The sequence below is a fragment of the Erythrolamprus reginae genome, chromosome 1 (genome assembly GCF_031021105.1).
Source record: "Erythrolamprus reginae isolate rEryReg1 chromosome 1, rEryReg1.hap1, whole genome shotgun sequence".
Lineage (NCBI taxonomy): Eukaryota > Metazoa > Chordata > Lepidosauria > Squamata > Dipsadidae > Erythrolamprus > Erythrolamprus reginae.
This window is the reverse complement of record NC_091950.1, coordinates 123,606,127-123,631,090: the sequence shown is the minus strand read 5'-3', so window position 1 is coordinate 123,631,090 and position 24,964 is coordinate 123,606,127. Positions and strand designations below refer to the sequence as shown.

Here is a 24,964-nt window from a genome sequence, read left to right as displayed (position 1 = left end):
AGCTATGAAAAAAAAGGTTAAATCTTTTTCAAGATAAAACACTCACAGGATGAAGCAGATCCCTAAATTTCTTTATTATTCATTGTTATGTTTAGGTACTGAATTAGGAGTAGAGAGGTCAGGTTTTTGTCTACTTTAGATATAGAAGCCAGCTGTGTAGCCTTGGCCAGACATTCCCTCTCAACCCTAATCCATGTCAGGCTCTGTGACAAGCCAGCTAATAAACAAAAGACACCATTGCATTAATATTGATGGCTTTGCTGTCGAAGTTAGGCAAGAACAAGAACAATGCAAGAATAGGTGGAGGATCCAAACATGCAGGAGAAATGCTAAGAAGGTAAACGACATTGTACTCCACATGTTTCATCATGACATAATCATGGAAGTTTGATCATTTCCTTACCTCTTCCCACCCCGGTCCTGCAGATGCCTACTTGTTGAGTTAATGCTGGAACACACACACACACACACACACACACACACACACACACACACACACGGGGTGTCTTACCCTCAAAGCATCCAGAGGATAAGTCATCTATGTACCAAGTTTGGTTGAAATTGCTTGAGCTGTTCCAGAGTTATGCTGGAACATACATACATCCTTTTAGGTAAGTAGGTAGGTAGGTAGGTAGGTAGGTAGGTAGGACAGACAGACAGACAGACAGATATAACAAGTCTAAGATCCATTTTGGATCATAAAAGGACACATAGATTGTTCATGTTCTTGCTGACATAAATTTGAAAACCTAAGGTTTAATAACCTTTGAAGTTATTCTTTCTCTTTAACATTAATTCCTCAAACTGCTGTTCACAGTAATAGCTTAATGCTAAATGCTAATTGAAGTCTCCAATTACTGATATAATAGGAAAACTAGGAGCAGTTATAAAAAGTTGTGTTATGTCTTAAAATAAGCAGAGTAGCAACACATAAAAAGCAGTCTTCAGACTATATCCTTTAATGAATATTTGAAATTTGTTAGTATTCACCAGGTTCAATTTTGGAATATGGAGAAAGAAAACACCTATAACATCAGTTTGAATTATCAGATGTGGCAATTAGTGTTGTACATACTCCTGGTCAGTTGGAGGATGATGAAGAGCTTGAGGACTCTAATACAGATAGTGTTTATGAATTAGTAGTAGGCCCTGGGTTGCAGGTATTAGAACAGGTGGGAGTCCAGCCACAGGATGTTGCTATGAATCCAGAATCTAGTGAGGAAGAAACAGACATTGGCTGGGTCAATCCTCAATTCAGAAGGGTCCAAAAACGCAAGGAACAGGTGTTAGGAAAAATATATTAAGGGGAGGAATGGGTTAAATACTGGGGAAGAAGGGTGGAGTTTCAATGTTGTAGTGCTAAAATGAAATGTGTTTCCGTTCAGCTCCGGAGCAAGCAAGTTCATTCTGTGTTATTTTACAGTCATTCCTGCTGTTTTTGAATCATGCTGTGGGTACATAAATCTTGGGAGACAGGGGAGGCTGGAAGGAATGTAGAAACATAGAAACATAGAAGTCTGACGGCAGAAAAAGACCTCATGGTCCATCTAGTCTGCCCTTATACTATTTTCTGTATTTTATCTTAGGATGGATATATGTTTATCCCAGGCATGTTTAAATTCAGTTACTGTGGATTTATCTACCACATCTGCTGGAAGTTTGTTCCAAGGATCTACTACTCTTTCAGTAAAATAATATTTTCTCATGTTGCTTTTGATCTTTCCCCCAACTAACTTCAGATTGTGTCCCCTTGTTCTTGTGTTCACTTTCCTATTAAAAACACTTCCCTCCTGGACCTTATTTAACCCTTTAATATATTTAAATGTTTCGATCATGTCCCCCCTTTTCCTTCTGTCCTCCAGACTATACAGATTGAGTTCATGAAGTCTTTCCTGATACGTTTTATGCTTAAGACCTTCCACCATTCTTGTAGCCCGTCTTTGGACCCGTTCAATTTTGTCAATATCTTTTTGTAGGTGAGGTCTCCAGAACTGAACACAGTATTCCAAATGTGGTCTCACCAGCATTCTATATAGTGGGATCATAATCTCCCTCTTCCTGCTTGTTATACCTCTAGCTATGCAGCCAAGCATCCTACTTGCTTTCCCTACCGCCTGACTGCACTGTTCACCCATTTTGAGACTGTCAGAAATCACTACCCCTAAATCCTTTTCTTTTGAAGTATTTGCCAACACTGAACTGCCAATACAATACTCAGATTGAGGATTCCTTTTCCCCAAGTGCATTATTTTACATTTGGAAACATTAAACTGCAGTTTCCATTGCTTAGACCATTTATCTAGTAAAGCTAAATCATTTACCATATTACAGATGCCTCCAGGAATATCAACCCTATTGCACACTTTGGAGTCATCGGCAAATAGGCAAACCTTCCCTACCAAACCTTCCCCTATGTCACTCACAAATATATTAAAAAGAATAGGACCCAGAACAGATCCTTGTGGCACACCGCTTGTAACCTGACTCTGCTCGGAATACTCGCCATTAACAATAACTCTCTGATGTCTACGCTTCAGCCAGCTGCAAATCCATTGAACTATCCAGGGATTAAGTCCAATCTTCACTAATTTATCTATCAGCTCTTTATGTGGAACCGTATCAAAGGCTTTGCTGAAGTCCAGGTAGGCAATATCCACGGCACCACCTTCATCCAACACCTTTGTGACATAGTCAAAGAAATCAATGAGATTAGTCTGACATGATTTGCCTTCAGTAAAGCCATGCTGATTTGGGTCTAATAAGTTATTGTTTTTTAGGTGCTGATTTATCCTCTTTTTGAGTAGAGTCTCCATCATTTTAACTACAACTGATGTCAAGCTAACTGGCCTGTAGTTACCAGCTTCTTCTCTACTGCCCTTCTTGTGAATAGGCACAACACTGGCCATTCTCCAATCCTCAGGAACTTCTCCTGTTAACAAGGATTGGTTAAACAAATCAGTCAGGGGGGTAGCAATGACAGATCTGAGTTCTGTAAGAACTCTGGGGTGGATGCCATCTGGACCCATTGCCTTATTTATCTTTAATTGTTCAAGTTCTTCTAAGACATCGGCTTCTAAGATCACTGGAGCTGAATCCGTACAGCTGGAAGCAATGCTATATCCCTCTATAGTATTATCTTGTAAGGTGTCTTTTGAGAAAACTGAACAGAAGTAGCTATTGAAATGGTCAGCGATCTCCTTATTCCCATTAATGCATGTATTATTCCCGGTACTAAGCTTCGTGATGCCGCAGTTTTTCTTCTTCTTATGTATGTGGAATGTAATTAAGAGAGATAATGGGAAAAAAGGAATGTGCTAGTCTGAAGTGCATTTTGAACACGGAAGTGAAGAGAATAAAAATGGAATTTCTTAGTTTATGAAATACTGCATTTAGTAAGAGTTATTTTTAATAGCTAAAGTTCTACCAGAAACCAGAACAATTAGGGTGTCGTTCGGAAACTTCACAAGATGCTTGTTCAGTAAACCATGAGGGAATAGCTGGATGCAGCCACTTCTTGGCCTTTTACCATTGTTAAATATAGTTTGGTTACTAATAATTACAAGAAAATGTACTTAACGTTTTTGAAGTAAGCCAGTGTTAAAGTTAACTGCTAAATCCTAGCATATTAAAGTGCCATTATACAATATCCTTGGTTTTGATACAATGAGAAGTTATAGCAAAGCGTAATTTATAATTTATTTCTCTTTTTTGTCATAAATTTTTGAAATACACACACAGAGAGACACTTCAAAAGAGGAGCCCTGACAATATTATAAAACTGGGAGATATTCATTTATTTTACAGAAAAAACTGCCAAAAAGTTTGGCCCAATAGGGATACAGTGATCCCCCGGTTATTGCGTCCCCGACCATTGCGAACGGGCTACATCGCGATTTTTCAACCCGGAAGTAAAAACACCATCTGCGCATGTGCGCCCTTTTCCTATGGCCATGCGTAGATGGTGTTCCCCGCCGGGCAGATCAGCTGCTGGGCGGCTTCCCTGGGTCTTCCCCCTCTTGCTGGCGAGAGGGGGAGAAGCCCCCCCAGCACCCGCTCGCCCGCTGTTCGCCCGCCGTTCGCCCGGCCACCCGCCATTTGCTCGCTGCTCGCCCGGCCACACCCGGGTTGGGGGCTCGGGGGGGTGGTAGGAAGCCCCCCATGCCAGCGGAGACCTTTTAAAACACCCGTGCCGCTTCCCAGCTGAGTCCTCAAGCCAAGCGCAGAAGTTAGCCTTGAATCCCTTTGAATCCCGCCGCTTCTGCTGGATACGGGCGATGGGGGGGCGAGCTGCCACACCCCTGGCTTCCGCACCGCTCGTCCCACCCACCGCCCGTATCCAGCAGAAGCTGCTGGATTCAAAGTGCTGGGGTGGGGGGCTGTCGGGACACCCCCCCCACCCCAGCACTTTGAATCCCGCCGCTTCTGTTGGATACGGGCGATGGGGGGGCGAGCTGCCACAGCCCCTGGCTTCCTCACCACTCGTCCCACCCACCGCCCGTATCCAGCAGAAGCTGCTGGATTCAAAGTGATTCAGGGAACAGAATGGAGCCTTCCGCGGCGGGGCTGGTAGGAGGGGAGCCAAGGACGGAACCGAGCCCAGCCCCGTGGCATTCGCCTTCCTCCCGCCTGCAGCCGAGTGATCGTGGGCTCCTTCGCAACCTCAGAGAGCTTCCTGGTTTTCGTGAGCTTTCATGCCCAGGAAGCTCTCCGAGGTTGCGAAGGAGCCCAGGATCACTCGGCTGCGGGTGGCAGGAAAGCGAATGTCACGGGGCTGGGCTCGGCTCCCCCCCCTTAGCAGCCCCGCCGCGGAACGCTCCATTCTGTTCCCTGCCGGCCCGATTGAGCGGCCGGCTGTCTCCATTCAGGGAACAGAATGGAGCCTTCCGCGGCGGGGCTGGTAGGAGGGGAGCGGAGGACGGAACCGAGCCCAGCCCCATGGCATTCGCCTTCCTCCCGCCTGCAGCCGAGTGATCGTGGGCTCCTTCGCAACCTCAGAGAGCTTCCTGGTTTTCGTGAGCTTTCATGCCCAGGAAGCTCTCCGAGGTTGCGAAGGAGCCCAGGATCACTCGGCTGCGGGTGGCAGGAAAGCGAATGTCACGGGGCTGGGCTCGGCTCCCCCCCCTAAGCAGCCCCGCCGCGGAACGCTCCATTCTGTTCCCTGCCGGCCCGATTGAGCGGCCGGCTGTCTCCATTCAGGGAACAGAATGGAGCCTTCCGCGGCGGGGCTGGTAGGAGGGGAGCCGAGGACGGAACCGAGCCCAGCCCCGTGGCATTCGCCTTCCTCCCGCCTGCAGCCGAGTGATCGTGGGCTCCTTCGCAACCTCAGAGAGCTTCCTGGTTTTCGTGAGCTTTCATGCCCAGGAAGCTCTCCGAGGTTGCGAAGGAGCCCAGGATCACTCGGCTGCGGGTGGCAGGAAAGCGAATGTCACGGGGCTGGGCTCGGCTCCCCCCCCTTAGCAGCCCCGCCGCGGAACGCTCCATTCTGTTCCCTGCCGGCCCGATTGAGCGGCCGGCTGTCTCCATTCAGGGAACAGAATGGAGCCTTCCGCGGCGGGGCTGGTAGGAGGGGAGCCGAGGACGGAACCGAGCCCAGCCCCGTGGCATTCGCCTTCCTCCCGCCTGCAGCCGAGTAATCGTGGGCTCCTTCGCAACCTCAGAGAGCTTCCTGGTTTTCGTGAGCTTTCATGCCCAGGAAGCTCTCCGAGGTTGCGAAGGAGCCCAGGATCACTCGGCTGCGGGTGGCAGGAAAGCGAATGTCACGGGGCTGGGCTCGGCTCCCCCCCCCCTTAGCAGCCCCGCCGCGGAACGCTCCATTCTGTTCCCTGCTGGCCCGATTGAGCGGCCGGCTGTCTCCATTCAGGGAACAGAATGGAGCCTTCCGCGGCGGGGCTGGTAGGAGGGGAGCCGAGGACGGAACCGAACCCAGCCCCGTGGCATTCGCCTTCCTCCCGCCTGCAGCCGAGTGATCGTGGGCTCCTTCGCAACCTCAGAGAGCTTCCTGGTTTTCGTGAGCTTTCATGCCCAGGAAGCTCTCCGAGGTTGCGAAGGAGCCCAGGATCACTCGGCTGCGGGTGGCAGGAAAGCGAATGTCACGGGGCTGGGCTCGGCTCCCCCCCCCTTAGCAGCCCCGCCGCGGAACGCTCCATTCTGTTCCCTGCCGGCCCGATTGAGCGGCCGGCTGTCTCCATTCAGGGAACAGAATGGAGCCTTCCGCGGCGGGGCTGGTAGGAGGGGAGCCGAGGACGGAACCGAGCCCAGCCCCGTGGCATTCGCCTTCCTCCCGCCTGCAGCCGAGTGATCGTGGGCTCCTTCGCAACCTCAGAGAGCTTCCTGGTTTTCGTGAGCTTTCATGCCCAGGAAGCTCTCCGAGGTTGCGAAGGAGCCCAGGATCACTCGGCTGCGGGCGGCAGGAAAGCGAATGTCACGGGGCTGGGCTCGGCTCCCCCCCCCCGTTACCAGCCCCGCCGCGGAACGGACACCCCCCCACCCCCCCACCCCAGCACTTTGAATCCCGCCGCTTCTGCTGGATACGGGCGATGGGGGGGCGAGCCCCCAATCTTCGGCTCCTCGCTAGCGCTGCGGAAGTTAAAAACACCATCTGCACATGCGCAGATGGTGTTTTTACTTCCGCAGCGCTACTTCGTGAAAACCCGCTCGTTGCGGGGGGTCCTGGAACGGAACCCTCGCAACGAGCGGGGGATCACTGTATTGGCAATTTTCGGAACTGTATTCTGCATATCCTCAGCAAATGGGAATAATTTGTCCATTCACTAAATGACTATCATGGAATCATTTATGAAGAAAAGAAAAATGTAGTGATATAGTCCCTTGCTATTTTTTCTCATTCATCAGGATATGACCCTACATTCTCAGCTTATTTTATCTTTTTTAAAAAATATGATTTTCATACCATTTTTAGTTTCTAAGGATATGCCTGAGACATTAGTGTTCCTTGGGATCCTGTAAGAGTCGTTGGGTTTCAGCTTTCCATGTTTTCTCCAGTGGAGCATAGCCTGTGATTGCCAGAATTATTCCTTGCAGTGCATGGTGGCTCTCCTATCATCCTAGAAAATATGGTTTCCTTCATGAAGGAGAAGATAGCAAACATTACTTGAGAGGGACATCAAACCCACATCTTACATTATCCAATGAGCCAAGGAAAAATGGGAGGTCTGAATTCAGTCCATAGACCTTGTCTAGACTCTAGAGAAGTAAGAACCAACTATAAAGGATTACATTAAAAATTACTCCATCCTTTTTGTCCTATTCTGCTTTATTCCGTATTTTGCTTTTTCCATTTAATTACTTGAGAAAATGATTTTACAATATACTTAACTTGCTTCTCTGTGGCTTCACGCACATGTAACTTCCCTTTCTTTTCTACCTTTCCTAAAATGTCCTTCTCTGGTTTTTGTTTTTTTTACCTATCTCTTTGGGTCACCCCAAATACTTCAAGCAGTACAAGAGACTGAGCAAGAAGATGTCAAGGTGGCTGCAGATCCACAGGCTCCGAAGTCAACTAAAAAACCCAAAGCCGCCACAGGAAGCTGTCAAACAAGCAGCACTAGGAAAGAGAAGAAAGGCAAACAAAAAGGTAAGCTGCATGCCAGGCACGAATGCTAACAAATGGTATTTAACAGAGAGAAATGCAAGATCCTACATCTGGGCAAAAATAATGAAAACAGCACATATAGAATGGGAGGAATATGTCTGAGCAGCAGCACAGGTGAGAAGGACCTGACATATTAATAATAATAACAATAATTTATTAGATTTGTATGCCTCATCTCCTCTGTCTGGTTGGGCTCTTCAACCAAACAAGACAGACACAAACTTCAGTTGTTGAAGTTTCTAATCGTAACTAGAACTGCAGAAAAAACAATTGCTACAAATCTGCCTTCTATTGAGGACCTGTATACTGCATGAGTCAAAAAGAGCTGTGAAAATATCTATAGACACATGAGATCACAGATTAAACATGAGTCAACAGTGTGAAGCAGCTGCAAAATAGGCAAACATAATCCTGGGATGTATCAGAAGGAGCATAGAATCTCGTTCACGTGAAGTAATTATTCCTCTCTACTCTACAGTACTTTGGTACGACCACACTTGGAAGTCTGTGTTCAGTTCTGGGCGGCCCAATTTTAAAAGGATATTGATAAACTAGAGCAAGTTCAAAGGAGAGTTAAAAGGATGGTGAGTGATCTGGAAACCATGTCCTATGAGGAACGGTTAAAGGATCTAGGGATGTTTAGTCTGCAAAGGAGAAGACTGAGAGGAGACTTAATAGCTGTCTACAAATATCTGAAGGGCTGTCACAGAGCAGAGGGATCAGCATTGTTCTCATTAGCACATGGAAGGACCACAAACAATGGAATGAAACTGCAAGGGAGTAGATTTAGATTAGATATCAGAAAAAACTTTCTAACAGTAAGGGTGATAAACCGGTGGAAAAGTTTGCCACAGGAGGTGATGAGCTCGCCTTCACTGGAGGTCTTCAAACAGAGACTGGACAGTCATCTTTCTGTGATGGTTTAGTGAATCCTGCATTGAGCAAGGGGTTGGACCTGATGACCCTGGAGGTCCCTTCGAACTCTATGATTCTATGATTCTGTGAATGAATTAGAACAAGACGCATCATTTAAAAGGGAACACCACAGGTATGACTTGTAACAGTTCATTTAGTGACCGTTTGAAGTTACAGCGGTACTAAAAAAAGTGACTGATGACCATTTTTTCACAATTATGACTGTTGCAGCATCTCTATGGTCACATGATCAAAATTAAGACACATGTCAACTTACTGTTATTTATGACAGTTGCACTGTCTCTGGGTCATGTGATTTGCTTTTGTGACTCTGACAAGCAAAGTCATATAACAATTATGTTACTAACTTAGCAACTGCAGTGATTGACTTAACAACTGTGGCAAAGAATGGTTGTAAAATGGGGCAAAACAAATATCTCACAGCAACAGACATATTGGGCTCCCTTGTGGTTGTATGTCAAGGAACTACCTGCATTTAATGTGTCTGATTTGTTCAAGCTACACATTGTTCAAGAGCATTTAGTAGATGGAGTTTATGTTATCCACTGAGGTCATCTCTGCTTTGATTGGTGATGATGTGAGTTGACCTTTTGCATTTCTTCAAATTACAAGATTTTGGAAACATGAAGCACAATACTCTAATAATGAGAAAAAGGTCACAATAATGCCGATTAATAAATAAAAGTTACCTTAACACCAGCTCCCTGAATCTAAATGTGGAAAACTTGTAATCCTTTGAAAGGATGCCCATACTACAGTAGTTTCCACTATGTTTCCTAAATCATGTGGGGTAATCATGTGTAGGGCTTGCTAAACCCAACGCACACTTCTGCCAAATTATTCTTTTTGCAAAAGGATGCTGTTGAAGCTAGGCAAAATCACATCAGATACCTGTATAATTAGCACAGGAGCCCTCCAAGCCCTCCACTTCTCTATATACCAATGACTGCATCTCAAAAGATCCCTTTGTTAAATTACCAAGGTTTGCAGATGTTACAACAGTGATTGATCTCATTCGAGACAACAATTATGAACTTGCATACAGATGGGAGGTTGAACAACTAGTCTTGTGGTGCAACCAGAACTACGCTCAAAACTGTAGAAATTTGTGGTAGATTTTAGGATAAAGCCTCCTATGCTACCACCTCTTACAATACTGGACAACACAGTATCAACAGTATGGTCCTTCAAGTTTCTAGGTTCAGTCATATGTCAAGACTTAAAATGGACACCTAAGATCAAAAACATCATAAAAAAACAACACAACAAAGAATATTCTTTCTGCACCAACTGCCCAAAGAGCTGCTGATTCAGTTCTACAGAGGAATTATTAAGTCTAGTCATCTGCACCTCTATAACTGTCTGGTTGGGCTCTTCAACCAAACAAGACAGACACAAACTTCAGTTGTTGAAGTTTCTAATCATAACTAGAACTGCAGAAAAAACAATTGCTACAAATCTGCCTTCTATTGAGGACCTGTATACTGCATGAATCAAAAAGAGCTGTGAAAATATCTATAGACACCTCATATACTGGACATCAACTTCTAACTCAAAGTGATGCTATAGAGCTGTGCACATCAGAACAACAAGACACATGGGCAGTTTCCCCCAAAATGCCATCACACTGTTAAACAACTAATTCCAACAAAACTGTTAAATTAACTACTAAGAAGGTATTACTATTCTTCTCATCCTTACTAGTACCTCTCTTCCCATGTTGCTTGTATATCAATGTTGCTTTTATCTTTACAACTTATATTGCATTTATTGTTCCTAGACTTATTTGATTGCTTATTAGTATCCTATGACTATCACTAAGTGTTGCATGTTATGATTTTTGATGAATATATATTATATATTCGAGAGCATATATAAGAGAGAGAGAGCACATGTACCAAAGACAAATTCTTTGTGTGTCTAATCACACTTGGCCAATAATAATAATAATAATAATAATAATAATAATAATAATAATGGCAACAATAACAATAACTCCTCTGCTAAACAAATAATTCCCTCAACGCTGTGAAACTATTTCCTAAATCTGCACTGCTAATAATCTTCTCATCATTCCCATCACCCATCTCCTCCCACAAATGACTATATCACTGTAACTTTGTTGCTGTATCCTTACCATTTATATTGACTGGTTCCTAATATGATTTAATTGCTTATTTGTACACAAACTATCACTAATTAATTAACCCTTATGATTCTTTATGAACGTCTCTTTTTTATGTACACTGAGAGTATATGCACCAAGACAAATTCCTTGTGTGTCCAATCACACTTGGCCAATCAAATTCTATTCTATTCTATTTTATTCTATTCTATTTTATTCTATCCTATCCTATCCTATTCTATTCCAACTGATGTTCAGAGTCTGTTGTACCAGACAGTGCTGATAGTGACGATGTTCAAAGTAGTTGTACTTATGTATGTGAGATGGTCCAGTTTCTCTTGTAAAAGCCTTTAAATTGCATTTATTCTCATAACAGCGGTTTATATAAACAACCCCCCCCCCAAGTGCTTCTTGGTAAATCCTCTCTATTCATACAATATACAATGCTTGTGGGTGAGAAGCTTTCACATCACAATGGGTGCGCAGGAGACTTTTCCTGTTTTTAGAAACCGAAATTGAATACTTCTCAGCCATCAAGAGAACTGCTATACTCCTGTCTCCTAATTCAATATTTATCAGCTTTGTTTTAACTAGCATATTGGTTCTTGTTTCATTTTGTATCAATCCTGCTTGAACTTGGGGGAAAAAGAGCAAGCTTCAGTACAGTGTTAGGTTTATACACATGTCTCTTGTTACATATGCAAAGCCCTTTGCAAATAACATGGTTGGTTTAAAAAAAAATAGTATGTTTTCATGCTGGAATGTCATGAAGGTCTTCGTTTAGTGAAGAGAACTGCTTTGGATTTGGACATAATATCTCAAGAGGTTTGCTAGCTGTTGTCCATATTTATTCATAAGGGAATAACCCAAGTGTCTACTGTATTTGTATAAATATGAAACTCAGCAAAAGTCTCTTTTCTGAAAGTAGTAGGATACTAAGATAGGTTGTATTAACAGAAGGTTGATTTAAGAAGATACTGTTTCCCCATTATCATTCCGGGGGCTACCTCACTTATGGTCTAACACAGGGGTCTTCAACCTTGGCAAATTTAACACTTGTGGACTTCAGTTCTGGGAGTTGAACTCCAGAAGTTTTAAAATTGCCAAGTTTGGAGACCCCTGGTCTAACACAATTGTGATTAAATTGTGATTAAATTGATGAAGATAGTTGTGGCATATGTTCTTGCTTGGATTTAGATATCTAGATTAGTGGGATTATTCTAATATATATATGAGAATTTAAATTGCAGCTGAAATATTGAGGCATAAGAGATTTCATTGCTTAATATGCAGTCTTGCCTAGGTTCCATAATCACAGCAAGATCAGCCCTAGTTTTTCTAAGGAACAAATTAGCTGAAATACATTTAATGAAATATGTCTTTGCATAATTGTTTTTACTTTAACAGATGGTACACACAGAGGTCTCCAAGCTGCTTCAGAACCATGGTGTATATGTTCATATTAAATTATTTGGGTTTTAAAAAAAAATATTTTTATAAAAGATTATAATTGAAAAAATACAAACTAACAAAAAAGAAAAAGAAAAAAATAGAAAGCACAGAAAATGAATAGAAAGAAAAATAGAAAAGAAATATATACAGAGGTAACTTTCCCTGTCATCACAGATATAAACAATTTTAGTAATATATCACTTTCTCTTAAAATACAACAAATGATTTTCTCATATTTCAACTTGTAACCATAAATAAAATCCTAAAAGCTCACCATTAATTTCTGAACAGCACGTCTAAAGGTTACCAGAGACAGCTCTGAATCTATTTTAACCTTGATCATATAGAAATATAGACGATGGAGGGCAGAAAAAGATCTCATGGTCCATCTAGTTTGCCCTTATACTATTTCCTATATTTTATCTTAAGATGGATATACCGTATTTTTTGGTGTATAAGACGCACCTTTTTACTTCAAAAAAGTGCCTCAAAGCTGGGTCTTATACATCGAATGCTGGGGGGGGGGGAGGAGTTGGGCAGCGGTCAGTAGCAACAGCGGCAGCCTTCCCGTGCTTCGGCGGCTGTCCCCGAGGTCGCCTGGCAGCCCATGGCTGCTTCCCTCCCTGCGGGAGACCGACAGGCATTGCCCGAGGAGCCTTCCCAGCAGGCGGAAAAGTGGCTCGGGCGAGCGGCTGTGGCAGGGGCTGGGCAGGGGCTGCCTCTCTCTGGCTGAGGCAGCTTTCTTTGGTGTGCCCTTTGCCAACCACCACTGCCATCTGAGGCCATCCTGCCGCTGGCCGCACATACTAGCCCTGGTTGCAAAGAGGGATGGTAGAACTCCTTCTGTCCTTCGCTTCAGCATCAAGTGGTGTCTGCGCTAGTTTCCAAGTCTCCTGTGTGACTGATTCTCTGTCTGGGAGTTCAGTCTCCCCCCGCCCCGCGCACCCCCATTTTATCCTGCACTCCAAAAGCGCTTTTCTCTCAGTTTAATACCAGTGCTCATCTCTTGGGGTGGGGAGCTCCGTGCAAGGCAGCCACAGGTGCTTCCGGCAATCTTCGGCCAGGTAAAAGACGTGCGGCGGAGGACGCCTGAGAACCTCAGGTAAAATGACTAGTGGATGAATTCTGGGAGTTCAAGTCCACTAGTCTTAAAGCTGTCAAGTTTGAAGACCCCTGGGTTAGGGGTTAGGCGTGCAAGGGTCTTCAAACCTGGCATGTTTAAGGCTTGTGGACTACAACTCCCATTCCTAAGGTAGCATGACTGGTGGAGAAATTCTGGGAGCTAAAGTCCACAAGTCTTGAAGCGTCAAGTTTGAAGTTTGTAATAAGTATACATGGTTGTAAAAAGTATTCTGCTACACTGATATTTTATTAAACAATATAATACTACGCCATTTGGTTCAGAATACTTTTTTCCTTGTTTTCCTCCTCTAAAATCTGGGTGTATCTTATACACCCGTACGTCTTATACACCGAAAAATACGGTATGTTTATATTCAGGCATGTTTAAATTCAGTTACTGTGGATTTGCCAACCACGTCTGCTGGAAGTTTGTTTCAAGCATCTACTAAACTTTTAATAATGAAAGTTTATATTCCTTCCTTATATTTTCAACAATCCTGGTTTTTAATTCTTCCAAATAAGGTCCTAGAATTTGATATGGCTTTATTTTTTTCTTTGTCCCTTCTCAGAAAATCCTTTCATTTTTTAACATGTCTCTTTTGTAATTCCCGTGTAATGGCAATTTCCCAAAGAATGGATTCTTATAATTAATTTGAGAGACTTATTTCAAATCCAAATCCATCTGGATCCTTAGTTCATTTTTAACTTTCCCAAAATAACATTTTAAACAACCTTTTTGCTGTTTATTCCTAAAAGTATTTTCTCCCCAAATCCTTAAATCATATTTAAAACTTATTTTGCTAAGAAGGAGACTCACATAATGAATGCAATAAAAACTTACCATTTCAAAAGTTATTAATATTTGAAAGGCAGTAAAAAAAAAAAGTAATTCCAAAAGGGATTTAGAAATGAGGCATGATCGAGCTTTATGAATACATATAGGTTGTACAACTGTGAGCTTAGCTGGAACCCTCCGACTTCCAGCTGCTTGATTTATAAGCTGACTGTAGAAAGTTCCGGTAGGCTGTTTATGAGAAGCAGCTGCCTGGAGTACATGTGGGCAATCTTATGATCTCTCCTTTCTCTGGAGAGATCCAGCATCCGGCCATCAATCTCTCCATAAAGGCTGTCCTCATTCTTCCATCTAATGCTCCATGCCCTCGCCAGAATCTGTGTACTTTGGACATAGTACTTTCCATATTGGAATCAATTCATTCTCACACTTTTGCTATTCCAAATAACCTGGGCTGAGAGGAGTACATTTTTTTTCAGGGATAATGGAATAAGGGTGGTGGAGACTGTGATAAAACGCACATTATGATTTTGATTCTGTTGTACAAATGCAAACCATGTAATATCATATCATCCCTGGTTTTGGCAAGATTCTCACATTGCTGCTGCTGTACTGACTAAGCTCAACCTTTGTTTTTATTATTTTGGACAAGAAGTTAATAATAATTATAATTAATAATAATAATAATTTATTAGATTTGTATGCCGCCCCTCTCCGAAGACTCGGGGCGGCTCACAACAACGATAAAAACAATATTATACTGGCACAAATCTAATATTAAAAAAACCTTAAAACCCTATCATAATTAAAAACCAAACAGCACATACATACCAAACATAAATTATAATAAGCCTGGGGGAAAGGTGTCTCAAATCCCCCAAATCCTTAAAGTTGCTGAACTAAATTAAAGTTGCTGAACTTACAAATCTGATTTGAATGTATTTGTTTCTGAAGATGCATGCAGATTTGCAAAATGCTACCTTCACCCGGTGTCTCTTAAAATAGGTACAGTATATAGATAACATACCTTCTTATCCAAAGTGTTCTGATTAATTTTTAAGTTATGCAGAGAAATAACATTATACAATGCTTGGCTAACAAACATTCATTTCATTTCTGATTTTGTAAAGGCTATTCATTTTAGCTAAAGTGCTGGTGTATTTTCTAATTCTATATTCAATAGACTGTACACAATGTTCATTGAATGGTTTTCTGAATCTCATTCATGAAAGACCCTCTTATAAATTTATTGAGACAGAGCCAAATACGGCAGGTGTTCTTATACAATGCAACTTTTTCTTTTACTGTAGTTACAGACCTGGCCAAAGATGCCTTGATTTTTATTCTTTAAACAATGGGCTACATATCTGCCCTTATTAGAAATTAATGCTATATTTAATTTTTAAATAGTATATTCAAAAGCTAATTTTTGATGTCTAGTTTGCATTTAAAAAAGGCAGAATTCTGCTTAAAAATGAAATTGGGTAAAAAGCCTGAAGTAAAGGGCTGTTAATAACAACTTAATTTAAATGTATATTTATATAGCACTAGTGTATCAATATGTAATAACAATATTACAGTAATATATATCACCATGTATCATACTGGTAATGCCTAATGTTTTGGTCTTGAAATCAGGAGCTTGAGTTCTAGGCCCACTTTAGGCATGAAAGCTATCTGCGTGATTTTGGGCCAATCACTCACTCTCAGCCCACCAATCACAAGATTGATGTTTTGGGGTAAATAGGAGTATTTGAACTTTGAGAACGTGGTCTGAGCAGGCAATGAAATATGATAGTTGTAGGTTGAAGGAATGATTTTATTTTGCTGAGATTCCACTATTGGTGGTTGTGATGGGGTTAAATACAGATAGTCTTTGACTTACAGCCTTTCATTTAGTGACTGTTTGAAGTTAACAATGGCATTGAAAAAGTGACTTATAACTATTTTTTACACATACAACTGTTGCAGCATCCCTATGACCATGTGATCAAAATTTAATTAAATGATCAAAATTCACTTGGTTCATATTTATGACAATTGCAGTGGGATTATGTGATTGATCATCTTTTGCGACCTTCTGACAAGCAAAGTCAACAGGGAAGCCAGGTTCATTTAAAAACTGTGTTACTAATTTGATAACTGGGCTGATTCACTTAAAGACTGTGGCAAGCAAGGATGTAAAATGGGGCAAAACTCACTTAACAATTGTCTTGCTTAGCAACAGTTTGAGCTCAATTGTAGCCATAAGTCATCAATGTTTCCAAACCTTAGAAAATTGGTACTGCATGCAAAGACATGATATGTGTAGAGAAAGCACTGTCTTATGCACATGAGTGGATATTTGTATCTGTGAGCCACATGCGAAGAATTTCTTGCTAAAAATAATTTATATCAGAACAATTATTTGCTAAGTAGGCCCTACGATGTGGAAGTTTTCTTCCAAATAAAAAATATTGTGAGCCGCCCCGAGTCCTCGGAGAGGGAGGCCATAGAAATCCAATAAATAAATAAATAAATAAATAAATATTATTTTTAAAAAGCTGAGGAGAAAAGTTGCAAATAGTTTATGCTCAGCAATAATCAAAGTGTTCTTTCTGGGTCCCCCCAGACGCCAACACCAACCAAAAAGAGTATCCAGACACACTGGTAAAAAGCAAAGGCAGTTTATATAATTCAAAGCAAACACAGGTAACAAAAACTGTTCTTACAGACAGGAACACTATGAAGCTTCACAGAGGTTTCATGAAGGCCAGGCAATAAAACAGGATTCTTGCTGGCAAAAACAACGCTGGAGATAATAAAACCCACGCCTCCCCCAAGTCTTCCAGACTTCTAGGCCACAAGCCAAGATCAGGGACGCCGAGGATCGAAGCAAGGTCACAGGACTCCCAATTGATAACTCTCCACAAGACTGTAAGAGCGGGCCTGCCTTTTCAACCCTGCTGAGGAGAACCACACCCAAACCCAGCTGTTGCCAATTCAGGGATGGAAATACCTTTCTAATTGGCCCCGTCTTTGAGCTGCTCGTCGCTGTGTCATGTCTATTATAGCCTGTGCGTCTTCATCCAATGAATCCAGGCTACTAGCTGGGGAGAGCCCCCCCCCCCCCCGGGGGTGTCTCAGGCTGCTCTCCCTCCTCCTCTTCCTGACGTTCCTCTCCCCCGTCTGCCTGGTCCTCCCCCTCCTGTTCACTGTCCTTCTCCTCTGGGCATGGATCCGGCAGAGATCCAGCCGGTCCCTGAGGAGCCTCAGGCTGAACCACAACACAAAGTAAGCCTTAAAATGTGGGAATGAGTATAAGGAATAGCTTATAGGTTGATTGGATTGATTTGCAGGTTTGTATAATGGGATTTTATTGTTTTGTAATTTTAGTGTGTTGAATCTCAATATTGACTTCTTTTCTATTATATTGTTATGTTTTATATTGTTGTAAGCCATCGAATGAGTGAATGAATTAATGAATTACTGAATAAATGAATGAGTTAATGAATTAATTAATGAATAAGAAATAGCTTGGACATCTGTAGGCATTGACTTGCAATCTTAGGCTAATCCTATCTATTGTAGAAACCTATTTTGTTAGGTTGAATAATGAATGTAGTTCCTTGGTATTTGATTCCAACTCTTAACATTTGAGAATTTCCTGCATCTCAGTAGTGCTTTTTTAAGCACAACTTTAGCATATAAAATTAAACAAGGTACATGATAACGATGTTCCATTATCTAAGAGGCGATCAACCTATTGTCCAAAGCAATTAAAGGCAGGACAAGAAGCAATGAATGGAAACTAATCAAGGAGACAACCAACCTAGAATTAAAGAGACATTAGAACAGTTAATTAGTGGAATTACTTACCTCCAGAAGTTATGGGTAATGCAGCACTGGAGGCTTTTATGAAGAGACTGGACATTGTCTGGAATGGTATTGAGTTTCCCGCCTGAGCAGGGAATTGGACTAGAATAGGAGTTGGCAACCTATGGCTCTGGAGCCTCATGCAGTTCTTTGGGGCCCCTGCTGTGGCTCCCTGTCCCATCACTGGCTGGCCTCAACCTCTCCTTCCTCATCAAGAAGGTAAGAGCGACGACAGGAATGGAGAAGCAGCCAGAGCTGATTCTCCAGCTCTGGTTGAGGAACATAGCTTCCCTCGGTGGACACTTCCCTTTGGGTGACCCTCTTCTCCCTTTCGCTACTCCCTGGCTGGCTGTGGCAGGGCCAGGAGGGTGCACATGTGTGGATAAGTGCAGCACATGCGCCAAAGTGCAGCAAAGGTGAACATGGAGGGTGGGCAGCTGCTCTCTTAAGGAAGATCTTAGGATGCAGCTTCTCTCCTGCCCTAAGGATCTGGCCATTGCCTTACCATGCTCCCCCCCCCCCAGCTCTTTGGCCAGGCGGGATGGGTGTAAGCTCCAGCCCAAGTGACAGGAAGCGAAGACTGCCTTCGCTCCAGTGAGTCTCCTCTCCTTCCTTCTCTCATTGGGGGGGGGGGGGCATGCCATGGTGATGGCTAGATCCTTCAGAACAGGAGAGAAGCGGCCCTGTAGTTGCCTTCATGCCACATTTCCGCGAAAGGCAGCCCTCGCTTCCTGCTGTTTCAGGTTGGAGTTCAAATCCTTCCTCCTCAGCTGAAGAGCTGCGGAGGGGGAGTGGCATGGGATATGGCAAGGCAATGGGGGGATCCTTAGGGCAGGAGAGAAGCCGTGTCCAAAGGTCCTCCTTAAGCGAGCAGCCGCCCGTCCTCTACATGCACCTTTGCTGCGGCTTGGTGTTTGCTTGAAAGAGGGTCATCCCACATGCACCACAGCCAGTCAGGAAGTCACGAGAGGGGGATGAGAGTTGCCTGAAAAGAAGCCTCCACTGGGGGTGGCAATCATTCCACAGCACAAAGAGAAAAGGTTGAGAGTGAGGGAGGGAAAAGAGAGAGATACTATTTTCTCATAGAGAATAAAACATAGAGCCACAAAACCTGGGTAGGTGTGGCGGTGGTGTGTGTGTGTGTGTCATGGACTTAATGGGAGTGACATAGAAACATAGAAACATTCTGATGGCAGAAAAAGACCCCATGGTCCATCTAGTCTGCCCTTATACTATTTCCTGTATTTTATCTTACAATGGATATATGTTTATCCCAGGCATGTTTAAATTCAGTTACAATGCTCCTATTGGCTATTTATAGTTTTAAAATATGGGTTACTTGAAAATCAAGAGATAAGAGGCAAGGAGGAGGGAGGGAGTTGGCCATGCCCACCCTGGTTTTGTGGCTCTGGCAGATGTGGGTTCCTACCCGTGCAGTCTGTTGCACCACTACAGAAGTGGTCTGCAATTTTGGTGTGGCGGCTCCAGTCTGTCTTTGCCATTCTTTCCTAATTTTTGGTGATTTTCGGCTCTCTGAGCATGTGCAGAAGGAAAATTGTCCCTCTGTGCATGCACTGAAGCAAAAGTTTTTAAGATTGCTGACCCCTGGACTACAAGACCTCCAAGGTTGCTGATTCTGTGTTAAGTTGCAATAAATCCATCCATTACGAGGTGCTGCTTTTGGCAGAATGCTATGGAAATTCAGTAGATGATACACCAAAAAATACCTCCTCCTTGAACAATCCTGTTATCTAAAACCATGTTCTTATAGAAATCACGTCATTGAAAATACAATGCTCCTATTGGCTATTTACAGTTTTAAAATATGTGTCACTTGAAAATCAAGAGATAAGAGGCAAGGGGGAGGGAGGGAGGGATGTTGGAAAATAAACAAAACAAAAACAAAATGAAGAGATTTCAATTAAATCAAAGACTTGCTGATGAAGTGACTTTCTGGTAAGCTGTACACAAAAGTAAATTTTATTGAAAAAAAGAAAGACAAGGCACCTTTTTTTAACTGCTATTTTCTGATCATTCTTATTTTAAAGCAATCCATTCAAGAATTACAGAGCCAGCTTTCAGTAGGGCTGGAGTTTTTTAAGTCATGCTTTGGAATTCTAATGTGCAGATGTCACCACGGTGGAGACACTAGGCTTTTGAGTATATTAAATATTCCAAGGAAAAGAGCAGCAGCCAGCTCTACATCCGCCAAAACTAGTTTGTTTATTTTGCAGTTATGTATGCAGTAGGGCTGAATCAAAACTGCTTACACAAGTTCACTTTTGCTTTAATTGGAAGCAGATCCTAAACTAAAGAATTACAAGTGCTTGTGTGGTAGAATTTCATAATGCAGTTTTAATAACAAATTAGTTTTAGAGTATTTATTCTGTTTCTAACAATAGTATAGCACCTCCAATAACCTACGGTATTTTGGCGTTTTAATAGTTCTGTTTTTTTCTGGACTTTTCTTTTTCTTGCAGCTTAACATTTATGAAATTGAATTGTTGGTCTGTTCATATCATTTAGAGCCCTGGCCCTGTTTTTCAAGCTGTAGTACTGTAGATAAAATAATACAATAGGACCTTGGATAAAATAATACAATGGGACCTTGGATAAAATAATACAATAGGACCTTGGATAAAATAGGATAAAATAATACAATAGGAACTTGGAGACAAGGATTCAAGTCCACCCTCAGATGGAAGCTCTGGGATGATTTCAGGCAAAACAATATTTTTTAGTCCAGTTTAGCTTGCACAACAGTTATGACAATTTTTTAAAAAGAGATATGCACCACATTCCTGAAGGAAAAGTAGACTAAAATTCTTAACTAACAAATAAATCTGAAACTTCTAAATAAATGTAATAGGGCTGGATCTTTTTTGCCATCTAGTGCTTAGCTGGCTAATTGCCACCTTATAAAAGAACCTTGTTTGCTTCTGTTTGTTCAGAGTATAAGATGCATCTTAGTTTTGGGGGAGGAAAATAGGAAAAAAAATATCATCTGGCTAGTATCCTTAGTCTAGTCAGCTTCAGCACATTATTTTATCCTCTGGTTAGGGCTTTAAAAAAACCTTATTCGGAGAGAATAACAATGAAAGAGCTTGCAAGCTGCTAAGAGCTGCGAAAATCTTTAGTACCTGGTTAGGGCTGGAAAGAAACATTATTTGCAGAGAGTAACAATAAAAAAATTTACAAGGTAAGAGCTGGGAAGATTGTTAGCAGCTAGTTAGAGCTGTAGAAAAAAAGAAAACTAGATTCAGAGTATAAAACACACCCAAATTTTTAGCCTTTTTTAGTGAGGAAAAAGGTGCATCTTATACTCCAAAAAAAAGGCGCTATATGATCTGGCACTTTAAATTTTTTTATTATGCAATTTATGTGAGAATTCTTGGTTGGTAGGTATTGATGGTCCAGCTGCTTTTCAAGATGAAGCGCAGATAGCAGGGAGCCAAGTTCAAATTCTTACTGTTGGGGAATCTTGCCATGATGAGGATGATGGAGAAGTGTTAGCCACCAGCCAACAAGGCAAACAAGACCTTAGAATAACAATGCAGAAAAAAGGTAAGAATTCATTGAAATATTCAAATATTTTTGGCTTTTTTCATCATGGTGTTTGCAGGATATGAGCAGGGGAGAGCAAAAGTAGACCTATGCCTTTTTATGTCATCATCATTATCAATACACACACACACTTGCAAAATTGGACCGGTATGTATCCTTATAGAATTGTCAGATAACAAAATTCATATACTTTGTGGGTAGGTGTTGCTTAGGGCTAGTAAATTATGAAGTCTGCAAAGCATTATATACTTACCAGCCCCTCCATACCAGCCTCTCCATACAAAAAATGCTAATGGTTTGAATCCAGGGATATGCTACTAGCAGTAAGCAAGATTCAAAAAATACAGCAGATAGTCATGCTTGGCACCCAATTAGCTCCACTCCAATTGATATTTGAAATATGTCTGATTCCTTCAGTGTTAGTGCCTCTCCACATATCATTTAACAAGCAATAAAAGGATTTTTTTTTAAAAAAAATCTGGTAGATATTTTGTATGCCATACACTTGTTTGGTCCTGGATTGAATTTATCTGCTTAAAATGTTTGCTGGTAACACCAAGGTTTGCCATTAACTAATCTATGTTATTTCTCCATGAAGCTTCTAGGGACCCTTGTTATTTGGTAGATAAATTAACTGGGCAGGAAATATAGATTAGACAGAAATGCACCAAATATTTAATTTAATATTCTTTCCAAAACATATTGATTTATTTTAGGAAATAAAATGCTGGTCTTTAGATTTCATTTATTTTTCAATGAATCGAGTTGAAAGAAAAAATAACATTTAGTTACATTTTGCCCAAGTCCCACTTCTTAACTACTGTCAATACTGTTAATATTGTGAGACTATGGATATGAGCAGACATTAGTAGATCTTACAAGGCCTTAAAACATCATACTGATAGGTAACTGCGACTAATAAGAGAAACATAAATTGGTGCAATCAAAGGTATGCTATTTCTAGCACTTCAAAACTGATGAAGAGGAGAGGCTCTGATATAGTAAATAAAATTCATGTTCTGAGAGTAAGCAGTTTGATTATGCAATAGTTATATAGTCTTAAAATATAATGGCTATCTCTTAGGCATTTCAAGTAGCATGAATTTTGATGAAGAGGAGGATGAAGAGGATGAAGATAGCTCAAGTTCTTCACAGTTAAATAGTAATACCCGACCAGGCTCTGCAACAAGCAAGAAATCAAATAAGGTGAGTGATCTGATACGGTGGACTTAAAAATATATCAGAATTATCTAAACAAGACATTTAAAGTAATGTTGACTTATCTGCATGGATTCTTCATAACAGTTCTCCTCATCAAAATATTTAATGTCGGTCCTGAGCTCCTTGCTAAAGTATAGAATCATTTCTTATTTTATTTACCCTTTTCATTCTTTGGATGCAAATGTAGCACCTTATCTATTGTATTAAATTCCATAGTTGTGAAGATGGAACAAGAAAATGCTTCCACACACATTTTTTGCAATTTAGTCTATTAATTCTTCATGTATACAAAGCACAAAGAAAGAGAAAGAAAGAAAGAAAGAAAGAAAGAAAGAAATGGTTTTAGTATTGAAACTTAGAAGAGGCTCCATGAATACCTTCTAAAGTTTAGAAAGTCAGTGAAGCCCAGAAGTGATATCCTGTCCCAACATCGAGCCCTCCAAAATAAGATGCACAGCACTGGATTTAGTATTAAGAGTTTATTAGTAATAAAACATTTAGCAGTCTCTTCTAAAAGAAAGTAAAATCTATAAAGTCCTCACCACGATGCTAATAATGTCTTAGCAGTTGGGCAGAGTCCCAGGAATAGGTTAAATACAACTACAATTACTAGATTGTAGCTCAGTTCCTTATCATAGGCTTACAGAGGTTGGCTGGAAGCCCGGAGGTAATTAATGCAGACAAGAATGTGGTTCTTTTAAGCCAGAGATAATAGATGCAGCAAGAGTCTGGAAGGAAACGGTGGCATCCTCTGCACCAAAGCGTCGCATGACTCCACCTTAAATAGCCTGAGGGCATGCGCCAGTAGCCAGTAGTGGTACTCACGAGTAAGCCTCCTCCTAAAGGTCCTGTGAGTTCTAGCATCAAGAACAGGCTCCTCCTCTTCTCCCCAGCCACTCATCTCAATAGGTGCAGAAGGCCCTGGTTGCTCTTCAGCCTCTGACACCACGTCCTATTCGCTCTCAGGCTCGGGTACACAGGCTGCTTGTACCACGACATCACTGCCTCTGGGTCTTCTGGATTCATTGCTAGTTGCGCAGGACATGAACAGGTCACAATAGATGGGTTTCTACTGGTTCGGACTGGTTCTATAGACCCATTAGTTACTTGGCAGCCTGGGCGCTGGAACCAGCAGCAACCCAGGACTGCCATGCCCCAGAGCCAATTCTCTCAGTGGCACCATATAATATTCCTTTTCTTCAGGTTTGTTTTGAAACCATTAAGCTGCTACCACCTAAGTGATGCTATACTAGGCTGCAGGCCTAAGACCAACTAAAACCTATTACAATTCTTCTGAGCTGGTTATCATCCTAAAATCTTCCAGCAAGACTTTGTAAATTTTCAAAGGGTGTTCTTTGCTCCAGCAAAGGTTTGAGTGAAGCATTTCCTGGAAACATCCTTTGCAAAGAATACCCCTCTCTTGATTCCAGGATCAAAGAGAAGCAGGCTGCTCTTGTGCTGCTTTACTGCATTTCATTTATGCACTGCATAACAGCATGTGATGTTTATAGCACCTGAAGAGGCTTGATAAGAGATAATCAGTAGGCTGAAAAGCAACACAAGGTGGTTCTTCAAGGCACATTCTTCAAGGCCTCTCCGAGTCTCCAGAGAGTGGCAGCATACAAATGTAAATAATAATAATAATAACAACAACAACAACAACAACAACACTCAGTACATCTTTCCAGATCACCAACAACAACAAAAACAACATTCAGTACATCTTTCCAGATCACATCCAGTTTTGTAAAATTGCATTACATTTCTCCACATATTCTTTTGTGTGCCTGTATGTTCTGAGTTTCTTATGTTACCTCTATAGTACCAAATTTCCATTGAGATTTATCTCTACGTCAACGGTTACTTGTGTATTTTAAAGTGAGGCAACTTTTCTTACTCTCCTAGGAAACAGCATCAGGGCCCAGCCCTTCAACCAATAACCCTGTAATAGATGTGGACGATTTGGAGGAGTTTGCTGTGAGACCTGCTCCTCAGGGAGTTACTGTCAAATGCCGAATCACAAGAGACAAGAAGGGAATGGATCGTGGAATGTACCCTACCTATTACCTCCATCTAGAAAGGGAGGATGGTAAAAAGGTCATAAAGCATATTTTTTTGCCTGTCAAAAATGTAAGGGTATAGAAAGCACACAGAACCTAGAACTTGCATAATTATACGTATTTTTAAATGGGAGGGGAAGGTTGTATCCCTATCGCAAGTATTTATAATGAGATGGGAAAATATAGATGAAAATGCAGCATGTCCCAAAAAGCAAGAAAGGATA

General features: G+C 41.8%; 1 protein-coding gene across 6 annotated transcripts in view; it reads left to right on the top strand.

Annotated features, from left to right (window-relative positions):
- The window catches only part of TUB (TUB bipartite transcription factor), a 122,347-nt gene that overhangs the window by 77,900 nt on the left and 19,483 nt on the right, over window positions 1-24,964 (top strand). For 2 of the 6 annotated variants that reach the window (XM_070763792.1, XM_070763775.1), the window contains exons 4-7: window positions 7,460-7,594; window positions 21,298-21,459; window positions 22,544-22,665; window positions 24,586-24,777. In XM_070763792.1, coding sequence (XP_070619893.1) covers window positions 7,460-7,594; window positions 21,298-21,459; window positions 22,544-22,665; window positions 24,586-24,777 — 611 coding nt within the window. Of the gene's footprint in view, window positions 1-7,456; window positions 7,595-21,297; window positions 21,460-22,543; window positions 22,666-24,585; window positions 24,778-24,964 lie in introns of all 6 variants that reach the window. The other 4 variants (XM_070763784.1, XM_070763768.1, XM_070763806.1 and 1 more) reach the window with 2 other exon arrangements.